The sequence below is a fragment of the Cucurbita moschata genome, unplaced genomic scaffold (genome assembly GCF_002738365.1).
Source record: "Cucurbita moschata cultivar Rifu unplaced genomic scaffold, Cmos_1.0 Cmo_Scf00018, whole genome shotgun sequence".
In the NCBI taxonomy this organism is placed as follows: Eukaryota; Viridiplantae; Streptophyta; class Magnoliopsida; order Cucurbitales; family Cucurbitaceae; genus Cucurbita; species Cucurbita moschata.
The window spans coordinates 3,313,196-3,334,818 of record NW_019268534.1 but is presented as its reverse complement, the minus strand read 5'-3'; the positions used below and the strand labels follow the sequence as shown (position 1 = coordinate 3,334,818).

The following is a 21,623-nucleotide window of genomic DNA, read 5'->3' as shown; positions in this document are numbered from 1 at the left end:
TTTTTTTTTTTTTTTTTTTTTTTTTTGTCCATAAACTATGTTTTAATTCTTTTACTTAAAAAGTGTCTAAAAGAATTTGAAGCAAATCTCTGAATTATTTGATATTGTACTTTCCTTTTATTTATTTTTCAATTTTATTTATTTATTTATTTATTTACATTACCTTTTATTCTCCCTTTTTTTTTTCTTTTTAGAAAAGGGATTTTCTTTTTTTTTTTTCTTTTCTTTTTACATTTGAATAAAAATAATTATTTTGTGTTTTTTTTAAAGAAAAATCAAAATAAAATTAAAAAATATAAACTATTTTTAGCTATTTAAAACGCATTATTTATGGTTCTAAAAACATTTTTAAAAAATTAAAAATTTTAAATATTTTTTAAAAGTATTTTAGCTGAATAATACTCCCAAAGTTTCTACCATATTTTATTAAATAATAATAATAAAATATATATTTTATTTAATTACATAGTCATTGTAATCTTGAAAAAAATCTAAAAATGTCGGAAAAAACAAAAAATATAAGAATATGAATAAATCCCGCTATTTTATTTTTTAATTAATCGCGAAAAAAAAAAAAGATCTAAATCCATTTTACAAACATTATGAGCACACAATAGCAATAACAAATCTCATCATTTCAAACCCAAATTTTTAAACTAAAAAATCCAAAAAAACATAATTTAAGACATTAATTTGATGGTTCAACCAAATAATTATGGTTTTATGGGTTAAAATAAATAAATAAAAAAAGAAAAAGAATATGATAGTGGGAGTGAGGGACAAGGAGAATGGAGGATTGTGACCCATTTGCTCCCCACGCGTGGCTTTGCGTTCGTACCCACGGCCCTCTGCCTAACCTAAGTGCATTTCACACGCTTTCAATCTCATACTCATCCCTTTTAACTTCCCTTTTTTTTTTCTTCCCTTTTTTAAGTTAAAAGTAATTTTTAAAAAAGGCGGTAGGGGTCGGGTGGAGCTCGAGAGAGGTCGGAGAGGAGAACCCGACTAAGAAACAATAATTCGACACTACTAAATGACCTGAAAGACTGAATCAATCGAGCCTAATTTACACTGCTTTGCTTGAGTTGGATTCAAGCCGAATAAAAAAATTTATGAATTGTATTCGATTTATAAATTTTCATAAAATAATATTGAGTTAAACGAACCAATTTAAATTGATTATTAATTTTAAAAAATATATTTTTGCGTACTATAATTTTTTCATATTTGAAATAAAAATAAATAAATAAATATTATAAATCAATATTTTATTTTTATTAAAAATAAAAATTTGATTAAAATGACTTAACCCAAAAAAAAAAAAAAAATTTATAGTTGGATGGAGTTGAATGGGTTCATTATTTAATAAAGTTATTTTGATTAAAAAAATTAACAACCCGAACAATTGAGTTGATTTGCTGTGTTAACGGGACAGTTAAATTACAATAAATCAAAATGTTATATTTGGATATATACCGCTAATATTTTTTGTTAAATATTAATTTATTATTTAATTTTGTAAAAAAATGATTATTAATATAACAAACGTCTAGAAGTATTACTTTAATGAACTAGTCATCCAAAAGCACTCCAATATAGAAATATCTATTAATTTATAAAATAATGAACAGTACCTTAATGTTTTATGACGATAAAAAAATTAAAATAATTAATTATTGTACGATTAAAATAATAATAAATTTCAGAATTTTGCTATTTTGTTATTATGTAAGCAAAGAATCCGCCGCTATCTGATTTGACCGTAGACTGACGTGGGTCCGGATTACAGCTTACGTGGCAAGCCATAGGCCGCATGATTTGTGGTCTCGTTTTTCACCTGAGGCTACGTGTCGCGTAGACATAGGCTTGATAAAACACATGAAAGTACGAATTTTGACTTTTTGGGTCAACATTTCTACATTCTGAATATTAAAATATATATTGTTTTAAATTACGAATTTAGCCTCAAACTTTTAACATTTTTATTTATTTTAGTAATAAACTATTAAAATTTTAATTTTATTTAAAATATGTTGCTGAAATTTTCATTTTTATTAAAGATATAAGAGGTTAGTATGATTATTATTTTCGGCATTTAATACTATTTAGTAATTTTTAAGAGGTTTAAGTCCGATTAACCTTATGAATAGGCTCTAAACTCGACCATAGGTAAGATTTTGTTTGGAGCTCGAGCTTTAGGGTAATTTTTTTTTGTCTAGAATCACTTACAATATTTAGGTGTCTTACTACTGAAAACGTGGGTCAATTTCATCAAATATAAAACATACCCCACAAAATATTCGAAAAATACCTACGTAAAACCTCGATAACTTAGTAAATTCTATATCCCTCACCTTTTGAGGGTATGTTTACAGTAACCCTATTTCGGGAGCTCTTGATGATCATCTCCATATACGGTAGTAGCTTTCCTCTTGAGCTAAACTACTTATGTAATTTCTCGTGTTCAAAAAGAGAATTTAGGTTAAAAGGCTTTGAATTTATTGCTTAATAAAATCAAATAAAAGCATATTATAAAGTGGGGATTATTTTATAATTATGAATGAAAATAAGGTTTGATTAAATTAGAAGATCCAATTTAAAAATGTATTTACTTTTTGATAGATTGCAAAAAAAAATAAAAGAAAGCAAAGCAAATCCAATTCCACTAGAAAATGCCTCGACCAACTGCACGCTGTGGTCGGCTGGTGGCTCCCAACAAGCAGCAGCAGCCTCAACTCGGCCCCTTTCTCATCCTACACCATATCCATTATAAAATTCACGTATATATGCCACTCTAATCTCTATACCTCCAATTTAGATTTAAAGTGCACCAAATATCATATGACCCTAAAAGTATATATAAAAATCCCGAGTTCTAACCAGGTGAACTATATTCTCGCTTCGCAGATTAAAAAAATATCTATGAACTTTCAAAATTTTAAATAATAAAATACGCTCTCCCTTAATCGAGGCTCCACTTTTTTTTTTTTTTTTTTTGAGTCTTAGTCATTTTTTACTATGCCTTCGAGGAGCCTGACTCCTTTTTTTTTTGAGTCGTTTGTTCGACATTTGAGAATTCTATTGACATGGATAAGTTTAGAGAATGACTCTGATATCCTGTTAGGAATCACATACCTCCACAATGGTATGATACCCTGTTAGGAATCGCGTACCTCCACAATGGTATGATATTGTCCACTTTGAGCATAAGCTCTCGTGGCTTTGCTTTTGACTTTCCTAAGAGGCCTCGTGTATGTATTCCTTACTTATAAACCCATGATCATTCCCTAAATTAGCTAACGTAGGACTCCCTCCCAACAATTCTCGAGCCTTGGAGAAAGTTTAGGGCTTGGAGGGCATGTCTCTGATACTATGTTAGACGAACACGATTCCCCACAATAGTATGATATTGTCTACTGTCTACTTTGAGCATAAGCTCTCATGACTTTACTTTGGGCTTCTCCAAGAGGCCTCACGATTATAAACTCATGATCATTCTCTAGATCAGGGGACTTTCATCTAACATGAATCAAATTACTATTTAAGAGAATTAAAAAAAATAAAATTTAATCTCGAAATTATCTAACTTTTTAATTAGTTTTTCATTTTAAAAATTTTAGGATTATTATTTTATAATTTTTGTTTTAAAAAAATGTACGTAATGAGGTGGCAATTCCAAAGCAATGTTGGAGGTCGAGCTGGCTTATCACTTCCAATGTGGTGTTTTTCAATACGTGTATGATGACCTGTCCTTTTCATTTCAAGGATTGATTACATTATTATTCAGTTATTGGGCCCAACTTTTCCAACATACGGCCCAACAAAATAAATTAAACAGACAAGTTACAAGGCCCAATATTCCCGGGCCAAGCCCAAGTTCTCCCACAACGCTCAGCAAAAGGGTACAATAGTCATTGCCAAAACCCAATCCGCTACCCAACCTGCACTACGCCATGGCTTTCTCTCTTCACTCCACGTTTCTCAAATCTCAAATCCCGATTCCGATTCCGATCTCCGCCGCCGCCACCGTCGTCGTTTCCCTTCCGGTACGCTGCGGTCCTCGGGACAACCGAGGACCGCTAGTCAAAGGCAGAACCCTAAGCACCGAAGCAATCCAAGCCATTCAATCTCTAAAACGGGCCGAGAAATCCGACCCGACGAAGCTCGAACAAGTCCTCTCCACTACGCTCTCCCGATTGCTCAAAGCCGACCTCGTCGCCACCTTAAAGGAGCTCCTCCGGCAGGACCGGTGCGCCCTCGCTTTGGAGGTTTTCGCCGTCGTACGATCGGAGTACGGCGCCGATTTAGGGATGTACGCAGAGGTGGCGGCGGCGTTATCGAGGAACGGAGCGATGGAGGAAATCGACCGGTTGGTTTGCGATTTGGAAGATGAAGATAGGGTGATCCAGTGCGATGATAAGGGTTTGATTAAGTTGATCAAGGCGGTGATTGGTGGGGATAGAAGGGAATCGACGGTGAGGATTTATAGGATGATGAAGAGGAGCGGTTGGGGATCCACCATTAAAGCCGATGATTATACGGTTAGGGTTTTGAGCAAGGGCTTAAGGAGGCTCGGGGAAATGGAGATGGCCGATGAGGTCAATATGCAATTTCAAGATTTAGTGGGCAGTTTTTGAAAATTGACCCAACCTGTAATTTCTTTTTTAAATGTATTATATTTCTATTTACTTTTGGATTATTAACTAATTTGGTCCATAAATGCAATTATTAAAAATTTAACAACTGAACGACACTTCATTGAACGAAAGGATTGAGAAAAAGAAAAAGAAAAAAAAAAAAGACCCTCTTACGGAGTTTGGGCCAGCTTAGGCCCATTACCAGGGTTCGTTTTATAGTTTGGGTCAGATTAGGCCCATTACCAGGGTTCGTTTTATTTGGGCCTTTTTAGGCCCATTACGCCATTTGTCAATTAAGATTATTTAATTTGAAAAGGTGAGTGTAAAATTGAAGTTTGATGTTTGTGAGAAGGGCAAAAATGGAATATTGGGAACCATTTTTCCTTAAAATATAATATTCAGGAGGGAGTGGTTGGAATTATTATTTTTAACACAAAAAACAAAAATAATATCCCCATCTGACTTTTTCCACAATAAAAAGGAAATATATATATATATATATATATTATAATTAATTTTTTTTAATATTATTAAAATATAAACAAACAAATCATTTTGTTTGAATAATAATTAGTATATTAAAATTTATATCTATCGAATGTTACTTACTTTCCCTAACATTAATACGAGTTTTTTAATATGATTTGTTTTCGGTCATCTGCTTTTTACGAAATTTTTTAAAAAGGTCACCCAATATAAAATTGTTTCGAGTTAAACACATTTAATTTTGAGATTTCTATGATTGAGTTATCAAAAAGGCCATTGCATTTTGTTGGTATGAGTAGTAACGGTCAATTCTTGTAAGCATTTCTTAATTATTATTTCTTTATAGTTACTTTTATTTATACGTAGTTTCGATTGTATACGTTCTTCACTAAGGTGTCATTAATAATGATATAGTTTGAACTAACGTCATTTTATGTTGTGTTGAGTGAAACGAAAAATAACTTATAGGAGCTTGAAGATTAGAGTAGACGAAACTATAGCATACGGGATAATACTTTAGGGCATCTAATCATTTTCTTGAGAGTGAATGTTTGAATCACTTTTTATCAAACCCACTGCTAGTAGATATTGCCCGCTTTTTCAAAGTTACGCAACAGAACCGGTACTCATCCACATATTGTCCTTCTAAAACTTTCTTTTCCAGACTTCCCCTCAAGTTTTTTGGGCTTTCCCTTTTGACCTCCTCCATTACGCGTCTGTTAGGGAGAGATTTTCATATCATGAATGCTTTATTCCCCTGTCTAATGATTATCTCTCAACTTTTTAACGTTAATTTTGAAAATTCAAGAATATTTTTAAAATATAGTACAAACCCGAAGAGTATATTTTATTTTATATATATATATATATATATATATATATATATATATATATATATATATATATGTATATATATATAGCTATTTTGAAGTTCTCTTCCACCTCCAAAAAGCCTCATAGATTCTAGAGCTGAACTTAAGCAAATGATGGGTGGAAACCCTAATTGGTGGACAACTTCTTTAGCTGAACAGCCTCAGACATGGAGCCAATTTGTGATGTAATTATATGATGTTCTTTAATTTCTCCACTTTTGTTCTCTCTCTGCTCTTAATTCCATGTCTTTTTTGTATTATCAGAGACCAATAACATAGGGTTTTCAACCAAATCCAGATTACTCATTATCATCCAACAAAGTTGGAGAATTTCCAACACCAAATCTTAAAAAATCCAAACTTTGCTCACTTTTCATGTAATAGTAACAACCCACATCACAGGAGCAACCGTGTCGTCTCCGGCAGTGGCGGTGGCGGCCCCGACCCCGACCGCTCGTTGGAGTCGAATCGCTCCGCTGTAGTCGGCGGTGGAGCGTGTAAGAAAGCTAGGGTTCATCCGCCCTCTTCAACCCAACCACCTTTAAAGGTAGATTTTACTTCCAAACTTCCATTTATGAAAAATTTATCAAAAGTTTAAAGATCGAATAATAACAGGTGAGGAAGGAAAAGCTCGTAGATCGAATTACAGCTCTTCACCAAATCGTCTCTCCATTCGGAAAGGTAAAATTTAGGGTTTAGGTTAAATTTACATAAAATATCTCGAGTTTTTACTATGTTTCACTAAATTTTAAAAATTTTCATTTTTACCCTAAAATCAATTTACGAGAATAATGTTATAAATGATATTACATACGTTTTTCAATTTTTACACGTTACCTCAAATTTCATCTCAAACTTTCTTGTAAACCCGAGAGCTTAAAACTTACCTTAGAGTTCACGGGTATCGGTATAATTTAACTATTACTTTATTACTACAGTAATTTCCTTCTAAACACTAACTTAAAACCCTTCATATGAGTAAAACCTTTGTTTTTTCCTTTTCCCTTCCCTTTTGCAGACTGATACTGCCTCGGTGTTGTCAGAAGCTATTGGGTATATCAGATTTCTTCAGGGACAAATTGAGGTAAAAAGCCTATTTTTTTTTTACCCATTTACAGTTTTAAGCTCTGTAAAAGAGACCCTATTATCATTATGTAAGTGGAGATTGAGAGGTAAAAAAGGCACAGTAAAATCTCATGCTTTTCTCAACATTCTTTTTTCTGGATCTTCATAGCTTTCTCTCCTTTTTTGACTGGCAGGCTCTTAGTTACCCTTATCTGCGAAGTGCTCCAAAAGAGCTCACGAATTCCCAGCCTCTTGTAAGTATATACTAAAGCTTAAATAGTTTCATGCATTCGAGGGCGTTCGTATGAATATCGACGAGTAATATCTTTTTTACTAACTTTTTTTTTTCAAAATTTCGACTTCTGGGTCATGATGTTCGAAAGCTTATTTAAAATGGGTCGGTTTTCGTTTTGATCATAAAGTTCATACGCTTTCATAAATTGACGAGTTTAGTTATGATTATGAATGAGTAATGTTTTTAAAAATTTTAAATTTTGGATTAATGTTCTTTAACGAGTAATATCTTTTTTTTTAACTGTACGATCCTTTTTTAAAAATTGGATTTGGGTTATGATGGTTGAGAGCTTATTTAAAAAGGGTTTACTTTTTTTTCTCGAAATTTTTTAAATATTTAACTTGATGACAATGAAGATCAATGATTCGTTTAAGAATGGTTAACTTTGGTTTTATTGATTAGAGTCATTTTCACGAGTTTTTCTAGGGTTTGTCCTAAAATATCCACCGACATTTTTGCAAATGAAAGATTTTGACATCATAAATCATAAAATGAATCAAAATTTTTTTAAAAAAATATTGAAATAAAGAAGAAAATAAAGGGAATGAAAAGGAATAAGGTTCTTAGCTTTATATTCACCTTTAAATACTTGCTCAAAAGGTGACCCAAAAAAGTGTTGCTTGGGGCTGCCTAATTGTTTTTGTCATCCCAAAAATTAAAAAAAAAAAAAAAAACATTAAAAGTTTATTAAAACACTTTTTTTTCTTATTGGCTAATCCCGCTTCTGAAAAACTCGTGTCGGTATTCTCCTTTGAACACATGTTTTAGTCTCGATTGTTAAAGCGTCCATTTCACTTTAGTCTTTATTCTTTAAAAAGTTTCAATTTCAAACCCTTATCTTTTTATACTTTACCATTATATCTTTCTCGTTATTATCGTCAAAATTGATAGAATCCAACTTTTACAAAAAGTTACCGAAATTTCAAAATTTTCTTCATACGGATGTTTGTAGGTCAGATTGATACATTTTTTAAAACTCATTCCAGTTGTTCTAGCTGTTCAAACCACTCTAATTAAATAATGAACCCACCCCAATCCAACCATAATTTTTTTTGGGTTGGGTTGGTTCGGTCATTTATTCATATTTTTATTTATTTGAAACATTAAAAAGTTTTACCATTCGATTTAAATAATATATCTAAAAAAAATTACCTTATAAATAAACCATTAATTATAGGCATATATAATTGTTTTACCAGAAATATATCTATATATATGTATATATATTAAATTAATTAGTTACTATCTGATCTAACTTTTTTATTAATAAAATTTTCATTTATTTAAACTCAAACAAATTAAAATAGGATCCAACTTAAATCATATGAATTTGGTTGGGCTGATCGGGTTTTTCGAACACTTCTATTACTTTTCTACACGAACAGTTACCGAACGCTTCTCTTTCTAAAAAATTAAATTTATATGATATAAATTGGAAAGTAATATATTATTATTAGGGAGATGAAAGGAAAAGGCAAGAGAAGCCATTGAAGGAGCTGAGGAGTAGAGGGCTTTGTTTGGTACCACTCTCATGCACACACCTCCTTGGAGCTGACACCACTTATGGAACTGGCTTTTGATTTAATTAATTAATTAATCTCCATTTAATCCTTTTTAATATTAATATTATTATTATTAGGGATTATTTTAATCATATATAATGTTTTTGTTAATTAATAAATATCGTTGTTTTTATTAGCCTTTATTAATAATCTCTTTTGAGCTGTAACCCACTTAATTAATTTTGTATTATGGCGTATTAAATATATTTTATTCCTTAATGAATGTTTGCAATAAAAAATTAATAATTAATTAAGATTAATTTCACAAAATAATTACATTCATTTCCATTAATTTAAAAGATTAGATATTCAAATTTCTATCCCCTCCGACCCATTAACGAAAATGTGTTGGACTGGAATACCTTCGATCTTCGATCTCTATTCTATCATCTACGATCATCTTCCAGCCTTTTTGTTAAGCGAGTGCAGTGCAAAAACATATAAACGTAGCAAACTGTAACAACTCGAGCTTATTGCTAGTAGATATTATCCGTTTTAGCCTGTAATATATTCTCGTAAGCTTGTTAGCTTCACGATTTTAAAATGCGTTTGTTAGGGAGAGGTTTATACACCCTTCGAACCTTTATGAAATGTTTTGCTTTCCTTTCCAACCGACGTGAGATCTTTCAATCTACCCCCTTGGGGCCTAACGTGTACATCGCCAAGTGACTAACTCTGGTACCATTTGTAACAGCACGAGCCTACCGCTAGTATATATTGTCCGTTTTTAGCTCGTTACATATCGTCGTTAGCTTCACCGTTTTAAAAATGCGTGTGGTAGAGAGATGTTTCTATACCCTTATAACGAATGTTTTGTTTCCTTGTCCAATTGATGTGGGATCTCTAGCACACTGCTATTGTCAGTTGCTACACACCGCCACTGTTGGAACTACGGTTTGGAGGCGTAAACGGTTAGTTTTTATGGTACTTATTATTTGAGTCCAATTTTAATCTTGAATGGAACTTACCCTTGATGTTTACCTCTAAATTTCAATATAGTAACCAAGGTACAACGCGCCAAACAACAAAGGTAAAATTGTAACAACCCAAGCTCACCGCTAGTAGATATTATCCGTTTTAGCTCGTTACATATTACTGTAAGCTTGTCAGCCTCATGATTTTAAAATGCGCATGTTAGGGAGAGGTTTCTACACCCTTATAACCCTATAAGAAATGCTTTGTTCTCCTCTCCAATCGACGTGGGATTTTTCAATCCACTCTCCTTGGGACCAACGTCTTCGCTGGTACATCACCAAGTGACTAACTCTGATACCATTTGGAACAACGTAAGCCCACCACTAGTAGATATTGTCTGCCTTAACTCGTTACATATCATCGTTAGCTTCACCGTTTTTAAAATGCCTATGGTAGAGAGATGTTTTTATACCCTTATAAAGAATGTTTTGTTTCCCTCTCCAATTAATGTGGGATCTCTAGCACACTGCCAGTTGCTACACATCGCCAAAACTACCATTTGGAGGTGTAAACGGTTATTTGAGTTCAATCTCGATCTTGAATCAAATATACCCTTAATATTTACCTCTAAATTTCAATATAATAACCAAGCTACGACCCACCCACCAATAAAATTAAATTTGTTGTATCATTAAGTTTGGATTGGTTAATTTTGACGGCGAGGCATTGAAGTGTCAACACACCATTGTAGGCCCAATGGGACAAACATTACGACAAACCCATATTTTAACTTGTGTTTTTTTTTTATAATTGAGCCGACAATCTTGTCAGTTCATGAATTCAATTCAATATTTTTCTTCTTTCTTTGAAGAGACTCATTATTGCTCGGAGCTGTTTGGCTATGGCGGATCAATGGAATCACACTGCTCTTCTCGTCATTGACATGCAGGTTCTTTCTTATTCTCTTCTCAACATCCACAACTCTCTTCTTAACCTTCTTCCAATTCTTCGTTTTCAGAAGGATTTCATCGACGAAGGCTCTCCGTTTGCTATACCAGGAGCCCGCGCCATACTTCCAAGCGTGTATCGGGCTGTCGAGATTGCAAGAAAGCGGGGCGTGTTCGTTATCTGGGTTTGTTATTATAACAGCTCAAGTTCACCGCTAGCTAGCTGATATATTATTCTCTTTGACTTTCTGCTCTTAGTTTCTCCTTAAAGTTTTTTAAAACACGTTCTTATAAACAATGTTTTATTCTCCCCCGTAACCGATGTGGGATCGCACGATCCACCTCCTTCGGAAACCAGCGTCCTCGTTGGTACTTGTTCCCTTCTCTAATCGATGTGGGACCCCCTAATTCACCCATTCGAGACCAAGTGTCCTTGCTGACACACTACCTCGTGTCCACCCACTTCGAGACTCAGCCTCCTTGTTGGTACATCGCTCAGTATCTAGCTCTGATATTATTTGTAATAGTTGAGATCCCACATCGATTGGGGAGAAGAACAAAACATTCTTGATAAGGGTGTGTAAACCTCTCCCTAACAAATGTTTTTCAAAAATATTGAAGAGAAATCCATAAGAAAGTCTAAAAGGACAATATCTACTAAGGGACCGGGATCGCTACAGTTATTTTGAGTTGTTTTAGGTTTATGCATGTCGGGGATTGCTGTTCATTTTTTGTTTTGTCGTAGGTTGTCCGAGAGCACGATCCTGAAGGACGAGATGTGGAACGGTTTCGGCGCCATTACTATGGCAATGGGAAGCTGAAGCCAGCTGCAAAGGGAAGCAGAGGGGCAGAGCTTGTAGAAGGCCTTGAAATGAAAGAAGGAGAATATAAGTTGGTGAAAACAAGGTTTAGTGCCTTTTTTGATACTAACTTGCATTCCCTTCTGCAGGGCATGGGTATTACTCATTTGGTTGTTGCTGGTAAGATACTCCATTTATACTCGATATCTAAGGATTCCCGTCGATTTGGGTGAGGAATCTCCCTTTAAACGAAAAACGGGAGAGAAAGTGAGGAGAGACTTCTCTCCATGTGAGATCAAACCTCGGTTGGATAGGTGAACGAAACATTCCTTATAAGGGTGTGGAAACTTCTCCCTACGTGTTTTAAAACAGTGAGGCTGATGACAATACGTAACTGGTCAAAGTAGACAATATCTGCTATTGGTGAGGTTGGCCTGTTACAAATTGTATCAGGACACTGGCTCCCAAAGGATGGATTGTGAGATCCCACATCAATGGGAGAGGAGAACAAAACATCTCTTATAAGGGTATGAAAACCTCTCCCTAGCGGACACGTAACGAGTCACAATGGACAATATCTACTAGCAAAGGGCATGAGCTGTTACAAATGGTATCAGAGCAAGGCACTGAGCGGTGAGCTAACGAGGACGTTGGACCCCTAAAAGGGTGTATTGTGAGATCCCATATTGATTGAAAAGGAGAATGAAACTTTCCTTATAAGGGTATGAAAACCTCTCCCTAATAGACACGTTTTAAAACTCAGAGGCTGACGCCTATACGTAATGGGCCAAAACGAACAATATCTACTAAACGTGAGCTTATGCTGTTACACCTAGTTAGCTACACAATGACTGAGGTTATATTTTCCGTTTTCACCCACCCCACCACCGTTAGCTAAACGAGTACTGAGATTATATTTTCCGTCTCTACCATGCACCAATGCATCCCTTTGAATTTGTAGGTGTTCAAACGCCAAACTGCATCAGACAGACAGTTTTTGATGGTGTGTCTTTGGATTACCATTCAATCACTCTTCTTAGTGATGCAACGGCAGCTGCCACTCCCAAAATCCATCAGGGTAAGTGAGCTTTCTACTCCAAATCCTTTCCATTTCTAACAACAATTCATAGATTATAACGCTTTGAGATGGTAAAAAACACAGATAATATCACTGACATGAAAAATGTGGGCGTTGTGGCCTCAAAAGTTGATGAATGGGGCCACTCTGATGCTTGAACAGCCCCCCTCTGCCATGGTTCGATCTCCCGACCACTCAACGTTACAACATGCATCTCGTTTTCTTTTATCGGTGTGTAAAATTTAAATAATCGAAACACTCCCCATGTTGTTGGACTTTCTTCGTGAATGATGCACGAATCAATTACCCTTTTTTATTTAAAAAAAATCGGAAGAGTTGGATATAGAGATGTTTATTTAACCTATCTCAGATGGATCTCGCAAAGATTCGTTCCAACCAAGATGAAAAAGGGAGTGGAAGAGAATGAACAGTGCTCTTCCTTACCTACCAATAAAATTCGATTCATCCATCTACAAAAATTCGAGAGGAACACCGAGTGACGTTTATATGTCGGAATCGATAATCTTATTAACTATTGGTTGAAAATAATAATAACATTTGATCTACTTTTCATTAAAAGTGCATTCAAATACATTTGTAAGATAGAAAACAAGGGCACTATGGCAATTATCAAATATTTGGAGGGGGGAAAAAGAAACACACATTTATAAAAATAACAAGAATCTACTAACTTGACTAGAAAAGAACAAAAGAAAAAGACAGAACCAAGCACATAATTGAAAGTTGAGAAAACTTGGGACATGTTTTCGGGTGATGATTAAAACATGGTTTGTCTTGGAGGAGGAACTTCCACTGTCTCGTGTTGTGCTGCCTGTCTTTGAGCTAAAATTCCATTCCATCCTGTACGTAACATGTTGGATAGACATAATCATTCATAAGTTATAGCTCACATCTCGACACAACTGCTACATGACACAAGTTTAACTGTTAGGACATGTTTGGGAGTGATTATAAAACGTTTAAAATCACTTTTGTCATGTTTTAAACCACTTCCAAACATGTCCCTGTTGTAAGCTATTAAGCTGAGCTACTTAGTAGTTGGTAGAGGTGATTTGTAAGATTCATTTACGAATGAACTAAGCATATCATGGCAGCCTTCAAAGTCCCAATGACAAAGAGAAGAAACGAACAGAGTTTTTGTAACAGCCTAAGTCCACCGCTAGCATATATTGTCCTTTTTAGACTTTTCCTTTCGGGCTTCCCCTCATGGTTTCTAAAATGCGTCTGCTAGGAGAGGTCTCCACAACCTTATAAAGAATGCTTCTCCCTTCCCAACCGAGGTGGCATCTCACCATCCACCCCCCTTTAGGGCCCAACGTCCTTGCTAACACTCGTTCCTCGCTCCAATCGACGTGGGATCTCACGATCCGCCTCCCTTCGAGGCCCAGCGTCCTCGCTAGCACTCATTCCTCTCTCCAATTAATGTGGGATCTCACGATTCACCCTCTTCTGGGGCCCAGTGTCCTCCCTAGCACACCGCTCGGTGTCCACCCCCTTCTGGGCTCAGCTAGGATCTCACGATTCACCCCTTTCCGGGGCCCAGTGTCCTGCTGGCACACCGCTCGGTGTCCACCCCCTTCTGGACTCAGCTGGGATCTCACGATTCACTCCTTTCCAGGGCCCAGTGTCCTCGCTGGCACACCGCTCGGTGTCCACCCCCTTCTGGGCTCAGCTGGGATCTCACGATTCACCCCTTTCCAGGGTCCAGTGTCCTCGCTGGCACACCGCTTCGTGTCCACCCCCTTTTGGGCTCAGCATCCTCATTGGCACACTGTCCAGTGACTAGCTCTCATACCAATTGTAACAGCCCAAGCCCACGGATAACAAATATTGTCCTCTTTGGGCTTTTCCTTCTAGACTTCCACCCAAAGTTTTTAAAACGCGTCTACTAGGGAGAGGTTTTCACACCCTAATAAAGAATGTTTCGTTCTCCTCCCTAACCAATGTGAGATCTCACAGTTACGAGAGGCTAACTTGAGGGGCAAAAAGCTATATCATGGGGAGCAAAACTGATGTTTGCTAATGCTTAACAAAGTTCCTGAACGAGCTATACAGTTCATAAATGAAATTGAAAGAATGATAAGTACCTAAGGATGGGTCAAGTCCTCTCTTGCGGAGCTCTCTGAACTCTTGGCAAAGTGAACAACATGGGCAGAACACATGAGAAATGATATCAGTGTATGGAGCTTCTACCAAATTATATCTCTCTCTCAGTCTTTTTCTGTAGCTTGACCCCATCACCCATTGAGAGCACAAAGCAGGCATCATCAGAGCATATATAAGACTCCCCAAAGGACATGCTGCAATGAGTATCACAAACATATCAGCAACATTCAACACCTTCATTTAACTTTTAACACAAATGGAAGCTATGAAATGGTAATCATTGGAAAGAGCCAAAGCCCATTGTTAGCAGAGATTGTCCACTCTGACCCGTTACATATCGTCTCAACTAGGGAGAGGTTTCCACACCCTTACAAGAAATGTTTCATTCCCCTCTCCAACCGATATGGGATCTCACAATCCACCCCCTTAGAGGCCCAGCGTTCTCGCTGGCACACTGCCCGGTGTCTAGTTCTGGTACCGTTTGTAACAATCCAAGCCCACCACTAGCAAATATTGTCCGCTTTGACCCATTACGTATCACCGTCGGCCTCACAGTTTTAAAACGTGTCAGCTAGGGAGAGGTTTCCACACCCTTATAAGAAATGCTTCGTTCCCTTCTCCAACCGATGTGAGATCTCACAATCCACCCCCTTTAAGGGCCCAGTCTCCTCATTGGCACACCGCTCAGTGTCTAGCTCTGATACCATTTGTAACAGCCCAAGCCTACTGCTAACAGATACTATTCACTTTGACCAATTACGTATCGTCGTTGGCCTTACAGATACTAGGAAAAAGTTTCCACATCCTTAATAAGAATGCTTTGTTTCTCTCTCCAATCGACGCGAGATCTCACGCAACCTCAAGGTTAAAAGAAGGCCTTACTCATTTCTCCTTGATCCATTACTTCTGCAATCTGTCCAAATGTCACGCATGGAAGGAATGCTGTCATGACCGCTGTCAAACAGAAACTAATGTGTAAAAGAACAGCTCCAAAGACATCTCAAATAATTGGGATCTTCAGATCATATGCTACCAGACAACAATTTTCGAGTATCAATCCAATACTTTCACGATATGGACTAAATCGTTACAAAATCGAAAGCAAAAACTAACCATTAGTCTCATCTTCATGGCAATCAAACAATCCAGAGCTCCAAACAGTCCCACGGACTGCATTAGCTTGATACATAGTTGGACCTGGGAGCTCAGGTTCAGCATATTGTGTAAAATTATTAGGTGGGCTACCTGTATTTGGTTGGTACATGCTTGGACCTGCGAACCCAGGTTGATCCTGTTGTGTATTGCCACCATAACCAGTACTACCTGTGCTTCTATCCATCTGAGCCTTAGCAGAGCAGTACCTAATCAAAGATGAATATGCAATATGTTTCTGAAGCTATTGGTCTTTAAAGAAGTTTTCAATGTGAAAATCTTACCCCCTTCCACCAAACTGTATCATTCCACTCATCAATCATGAAGAACAAACGGAATAAAACAGAGTTGGGTCAACCAAGTTTATCGTATAAATGGAAGTCAACATCATTAAGGATGGAAAGGGACGACTTACGAATAGTCAATCTTTTCTTAAAGTTGACGAAAAACAGTGTAGCCCCTTTTTTTGAACGCATGATTGGATTTAAATGAAGTTTTGATCTTATCGAAGCATCTTGACCAGTTCGTCGCCAGTTGGAGAGTTGAAATCTGCATATGCCAGCACGTTGGTTTGACATGCTTTGCTTCTCGTCGGAGGTCAATGGATGGAAGAATTGAATCGGGTTTTGAGGGTTTTGGCATTGAGATGAAAATTGTTGAGGGAAATTTGGAAAATTTAAGAATTGGGTTCGTGGGTTTTATTTATCGTAAAGGGTTATGTTCGGGCAGACATTTATGATCTAGTTTGAAAGAAAGGATGCATCGAGCAAGTAGGGTCATCCCCGATTCTACTTAATTAAGCCCCAAAAGCGGTCGTACTATGATTGCTCGGGCGATATGGTCCCACAGGAGCCCGAGTTTACCAAGGATCTTAGAAGAGCACCCAATCAAGGCCGCCATTTATTATCAAAATTCAAGAAATTTACATTTTTTTTTTCTTTCTATTGCATTCAATGTAATAAAATGAGTGACTCAAACTACTAAAATCTTGATCGATAACACATGTTCGATAACACATGTTCGATAACACATGTCTGAACCAATTGAACAATAACATCACTCAAGAAATATACCTATTTATACATAAAATGGACAATGAGGGAAGAAAAAAGACACAGACATGAAAAATTATTCAACGAGACCGCCAAACATGTTTTTCGAGGTGATTATTACGACACAGTGAGGAGCTTTCATTGCTTCATTTTGTGTTGCTCGTCTTTGAACCAAGCCATTGAAATTCTTAGGACTGTTGTTCGAGCTAGCAATGGAGAGTAGTTACCTCACTGGCTACGCCATCTCCTCCACCATAAAGAAGCGGCTCTCTGAGGTGGTGGAGGTGAGAGGAGATCTAACATGGTTTGCTTCTCTCTAGGGGTCAATGGAACGCCCCTGACGATATTCAAAGCCATGATATGAACGTTAGACTTTTGCTTGTACTTGCTATAAGCCCATACTCCTGCAGCAGCACCAGCCACTAACACCTATATTCCAAGGTAACATGTTTAGAACTAGAATTTTACATGAAATGGGCAGAAATATTTACTTAATCTTTGAATTTCTTACTGATATTTACTGACCGGTGATAGCCATAATGCTGCAGTTTGGAGGTCAAACTTTGGGGTATAAAGGATCGTCTCCCCGTAATCATTCTCGAGCTTTTTAAAGATCTCCTTGTCTGATTTCCCCGACCGAATCTCGTCACGGATCAACTATGGTGATATTACAAATACGACCAAACATCAAGCAAGTTTAATGCAAAACAATATTGATCATAAATTACTGGCAGAAGGTAGAAAACTCAACAAATCTGTGAGAAATCATCATGTAGCAAAACAACTCTAAGGAAGATTTCTGGGTGGAGAGGGGAACAAAACGTTCTTTACAAGGGTGTGGAAACCTATCCTTAGCAGATGCGTTTTAAAACCGTGAGGCTGATGGCGATACGCAACGGATCAAAGCAGATAATATTTGTTAGCAGTGGGCTTGAGCTGTTACAAATAGTATCAGGGCCAACCACTGGACGGTGTGCCAGCGAGGACGTTGGGTCCTCAAGAGGGGGTGAATTGTTAAGAAAGCATTCCTCACAAGGGTGTGGAAACCTCTCCCTAGTAGACGCGTTTTAAAACCGTGAGGCTGACCGCGATACATGACGGGTCAAAGCAGACAATATTTGTTAGCTATGGACTTGGGCTGTTACATACGGCCTCCTCTCCTCTTCATGGGACTAAATTATTATTATTATAATCTCGATATGGTGCACTCTTATGAGGAGCTTTTCCTGTTTTTCATCATTAATATATATATTTTCTTTCTTTAAAAGGAAAAAAGGGACAATTTTGCACAAGAGAGAAGGACTCTTGAACTTCCCTATAATTCTTTCCCAGAATTTCCCTGATTTTCCGGCTAAATTAACTTGTTAAGCATGGAGTTCAATCTAAATAACTGGTACCTTTCTAAGGAGAATCGCAATATCAGCTTGTGAATCTTCAATGGATTGACTACCGCACTCAATGCACCTAACATTGTGACTAATATTTCTTGCTCGGGCCTCCACCAGCTGCGTTTTTTTCACAGCATCCGCATCACTCTCCATCTTAGACACTCTGATACCTCAGCTCTGACCAGACTGCATTGCAATTGCAAGAAAATACCAAAAAATTAAAGATAAATCGTTCAAACTTTAAACAGCTGAAAATCTTATTAACATCGAGAAGTCAGAAAAAAAAGAAAAAAGCAGATCAAGTTCCAGTTACAATCTTATCAAAACTACAAACAGGGAAAAGTAAACATTACGAATCTACCTCCCATTGTTCTTCCTCATATAGAATACTAAGAATTCTCAATGGGTTCTGTGGAATCGATCAAATGAAAAGCAAAATAAATTCATACCCAATTTAGCCAAGAAGGTTGCTCAAAATTTCAAGAGTTTAGCTTAAACAGCAGGAATTTCCACCAAAAAATCAAGGGTTCGTCATTCTTTTATATAGTATTTTGTAACTTTTAATATCATTATCATTCATTTGTGTAGAGTAAATAATCCTGTAAGATTTTTAAATATAAACAAGAAAAAAAATTGTGAATTCAAACTGACCAACTGGTTCAGTTCTCAATTTTCTTAGATTCGGAGCCTTCGAGCATAACATCAGCTAAATACACAGAAGGAAATAAGGATTTAGAATAACTAAAATTGACATGCTCACCGTATCAGGTGTTAAAATCAATTCATCAACATGAAGCTATTAGCAATTCAGGAAGCGAGGATTGGAACAGAAACCTTGAAGGAAACCGTTATTCACTCAGGCCCCAGTTTCCCACCATTAGGGCAACAAATGCAGCCACTAAACCAATTCGATCGAATATAACGACTATCGATTCGGTTTTCTTAAGCCGAAAACGGAACCGATATCAGGAAAAAGAGAAATTAGTTTATGAACCGCAATCTGTTTCGGTTTGGTTTATTCCGGTTTGGGGTTTTGGGGGAAAAGTTGGGATCGGAACAGATTCGCCGGCGGCCGTAAAATGAAGGAGGCGGTGGTTGGATAGAAATAGAGAGAGCCAGAGATAGAGAGATTAAACCTCAGGTCACGCTGGAGACGGAGAGATCTAGCCAATCCGTTGCTGAAGATGAGAGACGTAATTAATCTGTTGCTGCCGAGTGCTCGCCGGTGAGAGTGGCGACTGCGATTGAAGAAGAACTGGTTTCAGTCGGAGAATCGGCGTCAGTCGTTCGCGACTGTGAGCGAAGGAGAACCAGAGGAGAGTGGACGGCGGGAGAAAGAAGGAGGCGCCCAAGCAACAAAAAGTGAAATGTGTGTAAATTAATATTAAATTATCTTTAAACTTAAACAAAAATTCAAACATATTCTTCCACATTTTTTTTAACATAAACTGGTAATATTTTATTTTAAAAATATTTAAAAAATAACTTTTAAGGGTTGAAAAGTTTCGTCAATACTTCCATTTTTAAAAGAATCTTCAAAGAAAAAAAAAAACTCTCTCTAAAAGGTTCATAAATAACCTTTAAACTTTTAAAAAAAATTTAAAAAATAATCTATGATATATATATATACGATTTTATCTATATATTAACGATAATTTTTAAAATTTTATTTTGTAAATGTCAAATTTGTTAATGCTATCTTTAACCTTTTATAATATTTTTTTTAAACAATAGTACTAATAATTTTTTTTTTTTTTTAGTTTTCGAGTATTTTTGAAACATATATTTTTTTAAATTAACAACTCTATATTTTTTAATTTTTTTTTAAAATTGAAAAGTATTCTAGAAAGATTTAAAAGTTTATGCCAAATTTAAGGATACTTTTATTAATTTAACTATAAAAGTTTATGCCAAATTTAAGGATACTTTTATTAATTTAACTATAGCTAAATTTATTATTTCAATTATTTTATAGTGAACGTTTCACTGCCATAAAACATGTATTATTACCCACATAATTTATATGCTTAAAGAAAAAACAATTTGAACAATTGAATTTCAAACTTGGCCAAGGAAATACCATTTAATGTATATCACATACGAATTAAAATTTACGGTCTTTCAATAATATAATATATAGTTGATAGATTCAAACATGTGATTTCTAAATCGAGAGTACATGTTTTATAGAAGTTGAGAAGTTGAGAAGTTGAGAAGAGACTCACGTTTCCATATTAGAATAACTAATAGATTAGATATTAAGCTTGAAAATATGATCAATCTTGTTCATAAGAGATTATACTTGCTTAGTTTAAGGTTCCAATGGATGAAATTCAAATTTTAGTTTATTATAATCTATCCACTGAATTAAACAAAAATTAACGACGATTTGATGAAATTTAAATCAAATTATTTTCTAACACAAAAGCTAAGAATCGAGAGAGAACAGCAAATTGCTGAGATGAAAAGCTCAAAAAAGAATTCGAATAAAGATTCTAAAATTTGAACGACTTGGCTCAGTTTCATCTATGTAGCATCCAGAAAAACAATTACGAATCATTCGTCAAGCACAAACAAGATCAGATTCACCAAAAACAACCGATTACGATTAAACCTGTTCCTGCGACTCCAATGGAATCCCGAGCTCTCCAGCACCGGCTTCCGCCGCTTTCGGCTTCGAATTCCTCGCCGGAACTGGAATGGCCAGGAACGTCTTCATCTTGCTGATCGGCCGGCATTTTTCAAGCTCCACAAAGTCTCCGACCTTGAATTTGTTATCCGGATCGTGCGCCTGGTACTTCTTCTTGATTCTAATGCGCCGTTTGTATTTCGGATGAGGCGCCAATCGCACGACCTCGACGGCGACGGTCTTGTCGTTGGTAGCGCAGACCACACGGCCTTGCAGCGACCTCATGGCCTTAATCGAGGGGAGGAAATTGGGGGTTTGGGAGGCCGATAGCGAGGGCGAAGGCTTAGAGAGAAATGACAGAGGAACTGAGCCATGGAGGAAGGAAGTGGAAATTGAGAGGTTCTTCAGCCTCTGTAATGGAGGAATTTGCAGAAAGGATGAGGGACTCAGAGCAGACATTTTTTAGGGATTTTTGGGTTATCCGAACTGAAGACGAAGATGAGAACGGTTTTGAATCCGTGTGTGGGAGAAGGGGGAATCGTGTGTGGGAGAGCACATGGTAACCAATCGTGTGTGGGAGAAGGGGGAATCGTGTGTGGGAGAGCACATTATTATAAT

At 36.4% G+C, this 21,623-nt stretch overlaps 6 protein-coding genes across 11 annotated transcripts; 3 read left to right on the top strand and 3 right to left on the bottom strand.

The window, feature by feature from the left end:
- The first annotated feature begins 3,896 nt into the window (after nt 1–3,896).
- Nucleotides 3,897–4,707, top strand: LOC111456620 (protein THYLAKOID ASSEMBLY 8, chloroplastic). Its single transcript, XM_023098579.1, has one exon. It carries the CDS (start codon nt 3,954–3,956, stop codon nt 4,635–4,637), a length of 684 nt encoding a protein of 227 aa, XP_022954347.1. The 5' UTR covers nt 3,897–3,953; the 3' UTR covers nt 4,638–4,707.
- Nucleotides 4,708–6,094: 1,387 nt separating this feature from the next.
- On the top strand, nt 6,095–8,935 carry LOC111456333 (transcription factor bHLH68-like). Its single transcript, XM_023098158.1, has 6 exons — nt 6,095–6,180; nt 6,398–6,542; nt 6,611–6,676; nt 7,014–7,079; nt 7,255–7,314; nt 8,813–8,935. The coding sequence occupies exons 1-6, from the start codon at nt 6,107–6,109 to the stop codon at nt 8,933–8,935; spliced, it is 534 nt and encodes a 177-aa protein (XP_022953926.1). The 5' UTR covers nt 6,095–6,106.
- A 1,722-nt stretch (nt 8,936–10,657) lies between these two features.
- LOC111456377 (probable inactive nicotinamidase At3g16190) lies at nt 10,658–13,023 on the top strand. The gene is made up of 5 exons (XM_023098210.1): nt 10,658–10,781; nt 10,851–10,964; nt 11,525–11,759; nt 12,541–12,657; nt 12,742–13,023. Exons 1-5 carry the CDS (start codon nt 10,734–10,736, stop codon nt 12,813–12,815), a joined length of 588 nt encoding a protein of 195 aa, XP_022953978.1. The 5' UTR covers nt 10,658–10,733; the 3' UTR covers nt 12,816–13,023.
- A 180-nt stretch (nt 13,024–13,203) lies between these two features.
- LOC111456375 (protein PLANT CADMIUM RESISTANCE 8) lies at nt 13,204–16,605 on the bottom strand. Its single transcript, XM_023098209.1, has 5 exons — nt 16,352–16,605; nt 15,898–16,145; nt 15,667–15,738; nt 14,766–14,978; nt 13,204–13,518 (listed from the first exon to the last, which is right to left on the bottom strand). The coding sequence occupies exons 2-5, from the start codon at nt 16,121–16,123 to the stop codon at nt 13,436–13,438; spliced, it is 594 nt and encodes a 197-aa protein (XP_022953977.1). The 5' UTR covers nt 16,124–16,145; nt 16,352–16,605; the 3' UTR covers nt 13,204–13,435.
- LOC111456378 (cytochrome c-type biogenesis CcmH-like mitochondrial protein) lies at nt 13,500–19,738 on the bottom strand. 6 transcript variants are annotated; one of them, XR_002712756.1, is made up of 5 exons: nt 19,137–19,738; nt 18,386–18,567; nt 17,514–17,645; nt 17,166–17,417; nt 13,500–13,520 (listed from the first exon to the last, which is right to left on the bottom strand). XR_002712756.1 is itself a non-coding variant. In XM_023098211.1 (4 exons), exons 2-4 carry the CDS (start codon nt 18,527–18,529, stop codon nt 17,217–17,219), a joined length of 477 nt encoding a protein of 158 aa, XP_022953979.1. In that variant the 5' UTR covers nt 18,530–18,567; nt 19,137–19,738; the 3' UTR covers nt 16,972–17,216. The 6 variants fall into 6 exon arrangements, 5 of the variants coding, with proteins under 5 accessions (XP_022953979.1, XP_022953980.1, XP_022953983.1 ...); XM_023098211.1 differs by lacking the exon at nt 13,500–13,520 and having other exon boundaries at nt 16,972–17,417; XM_023098212.1 differs by lacking the exon at nt 13,500–13,520 and having other exon boundaries at nt 16,972–17,417; nt 18,386–18,562.
- Nucleotides 19,739–20,829: 1,091 nt separating this feature from the next.
- Nucleotides 20,830–21,508, bottom strand: LOC111456201 (30S ribosomal protein S17, chloroplastic-like). The gene has a single exon (XM_023098006.1). The coding sequence runs from the start codon at nt 21,462–21,464 to the stop codon at nt 20,985–20,987; it is 480 nt and encodes a 159-aa protein (XP_022953774.1). The 5' UTR covers nt 21,465–21,508; the 3' UTR covers nt 20,830–20,984.
- Between the last annotated feature and the right edge of the window lie 115 nt (nt 21,509–21,623).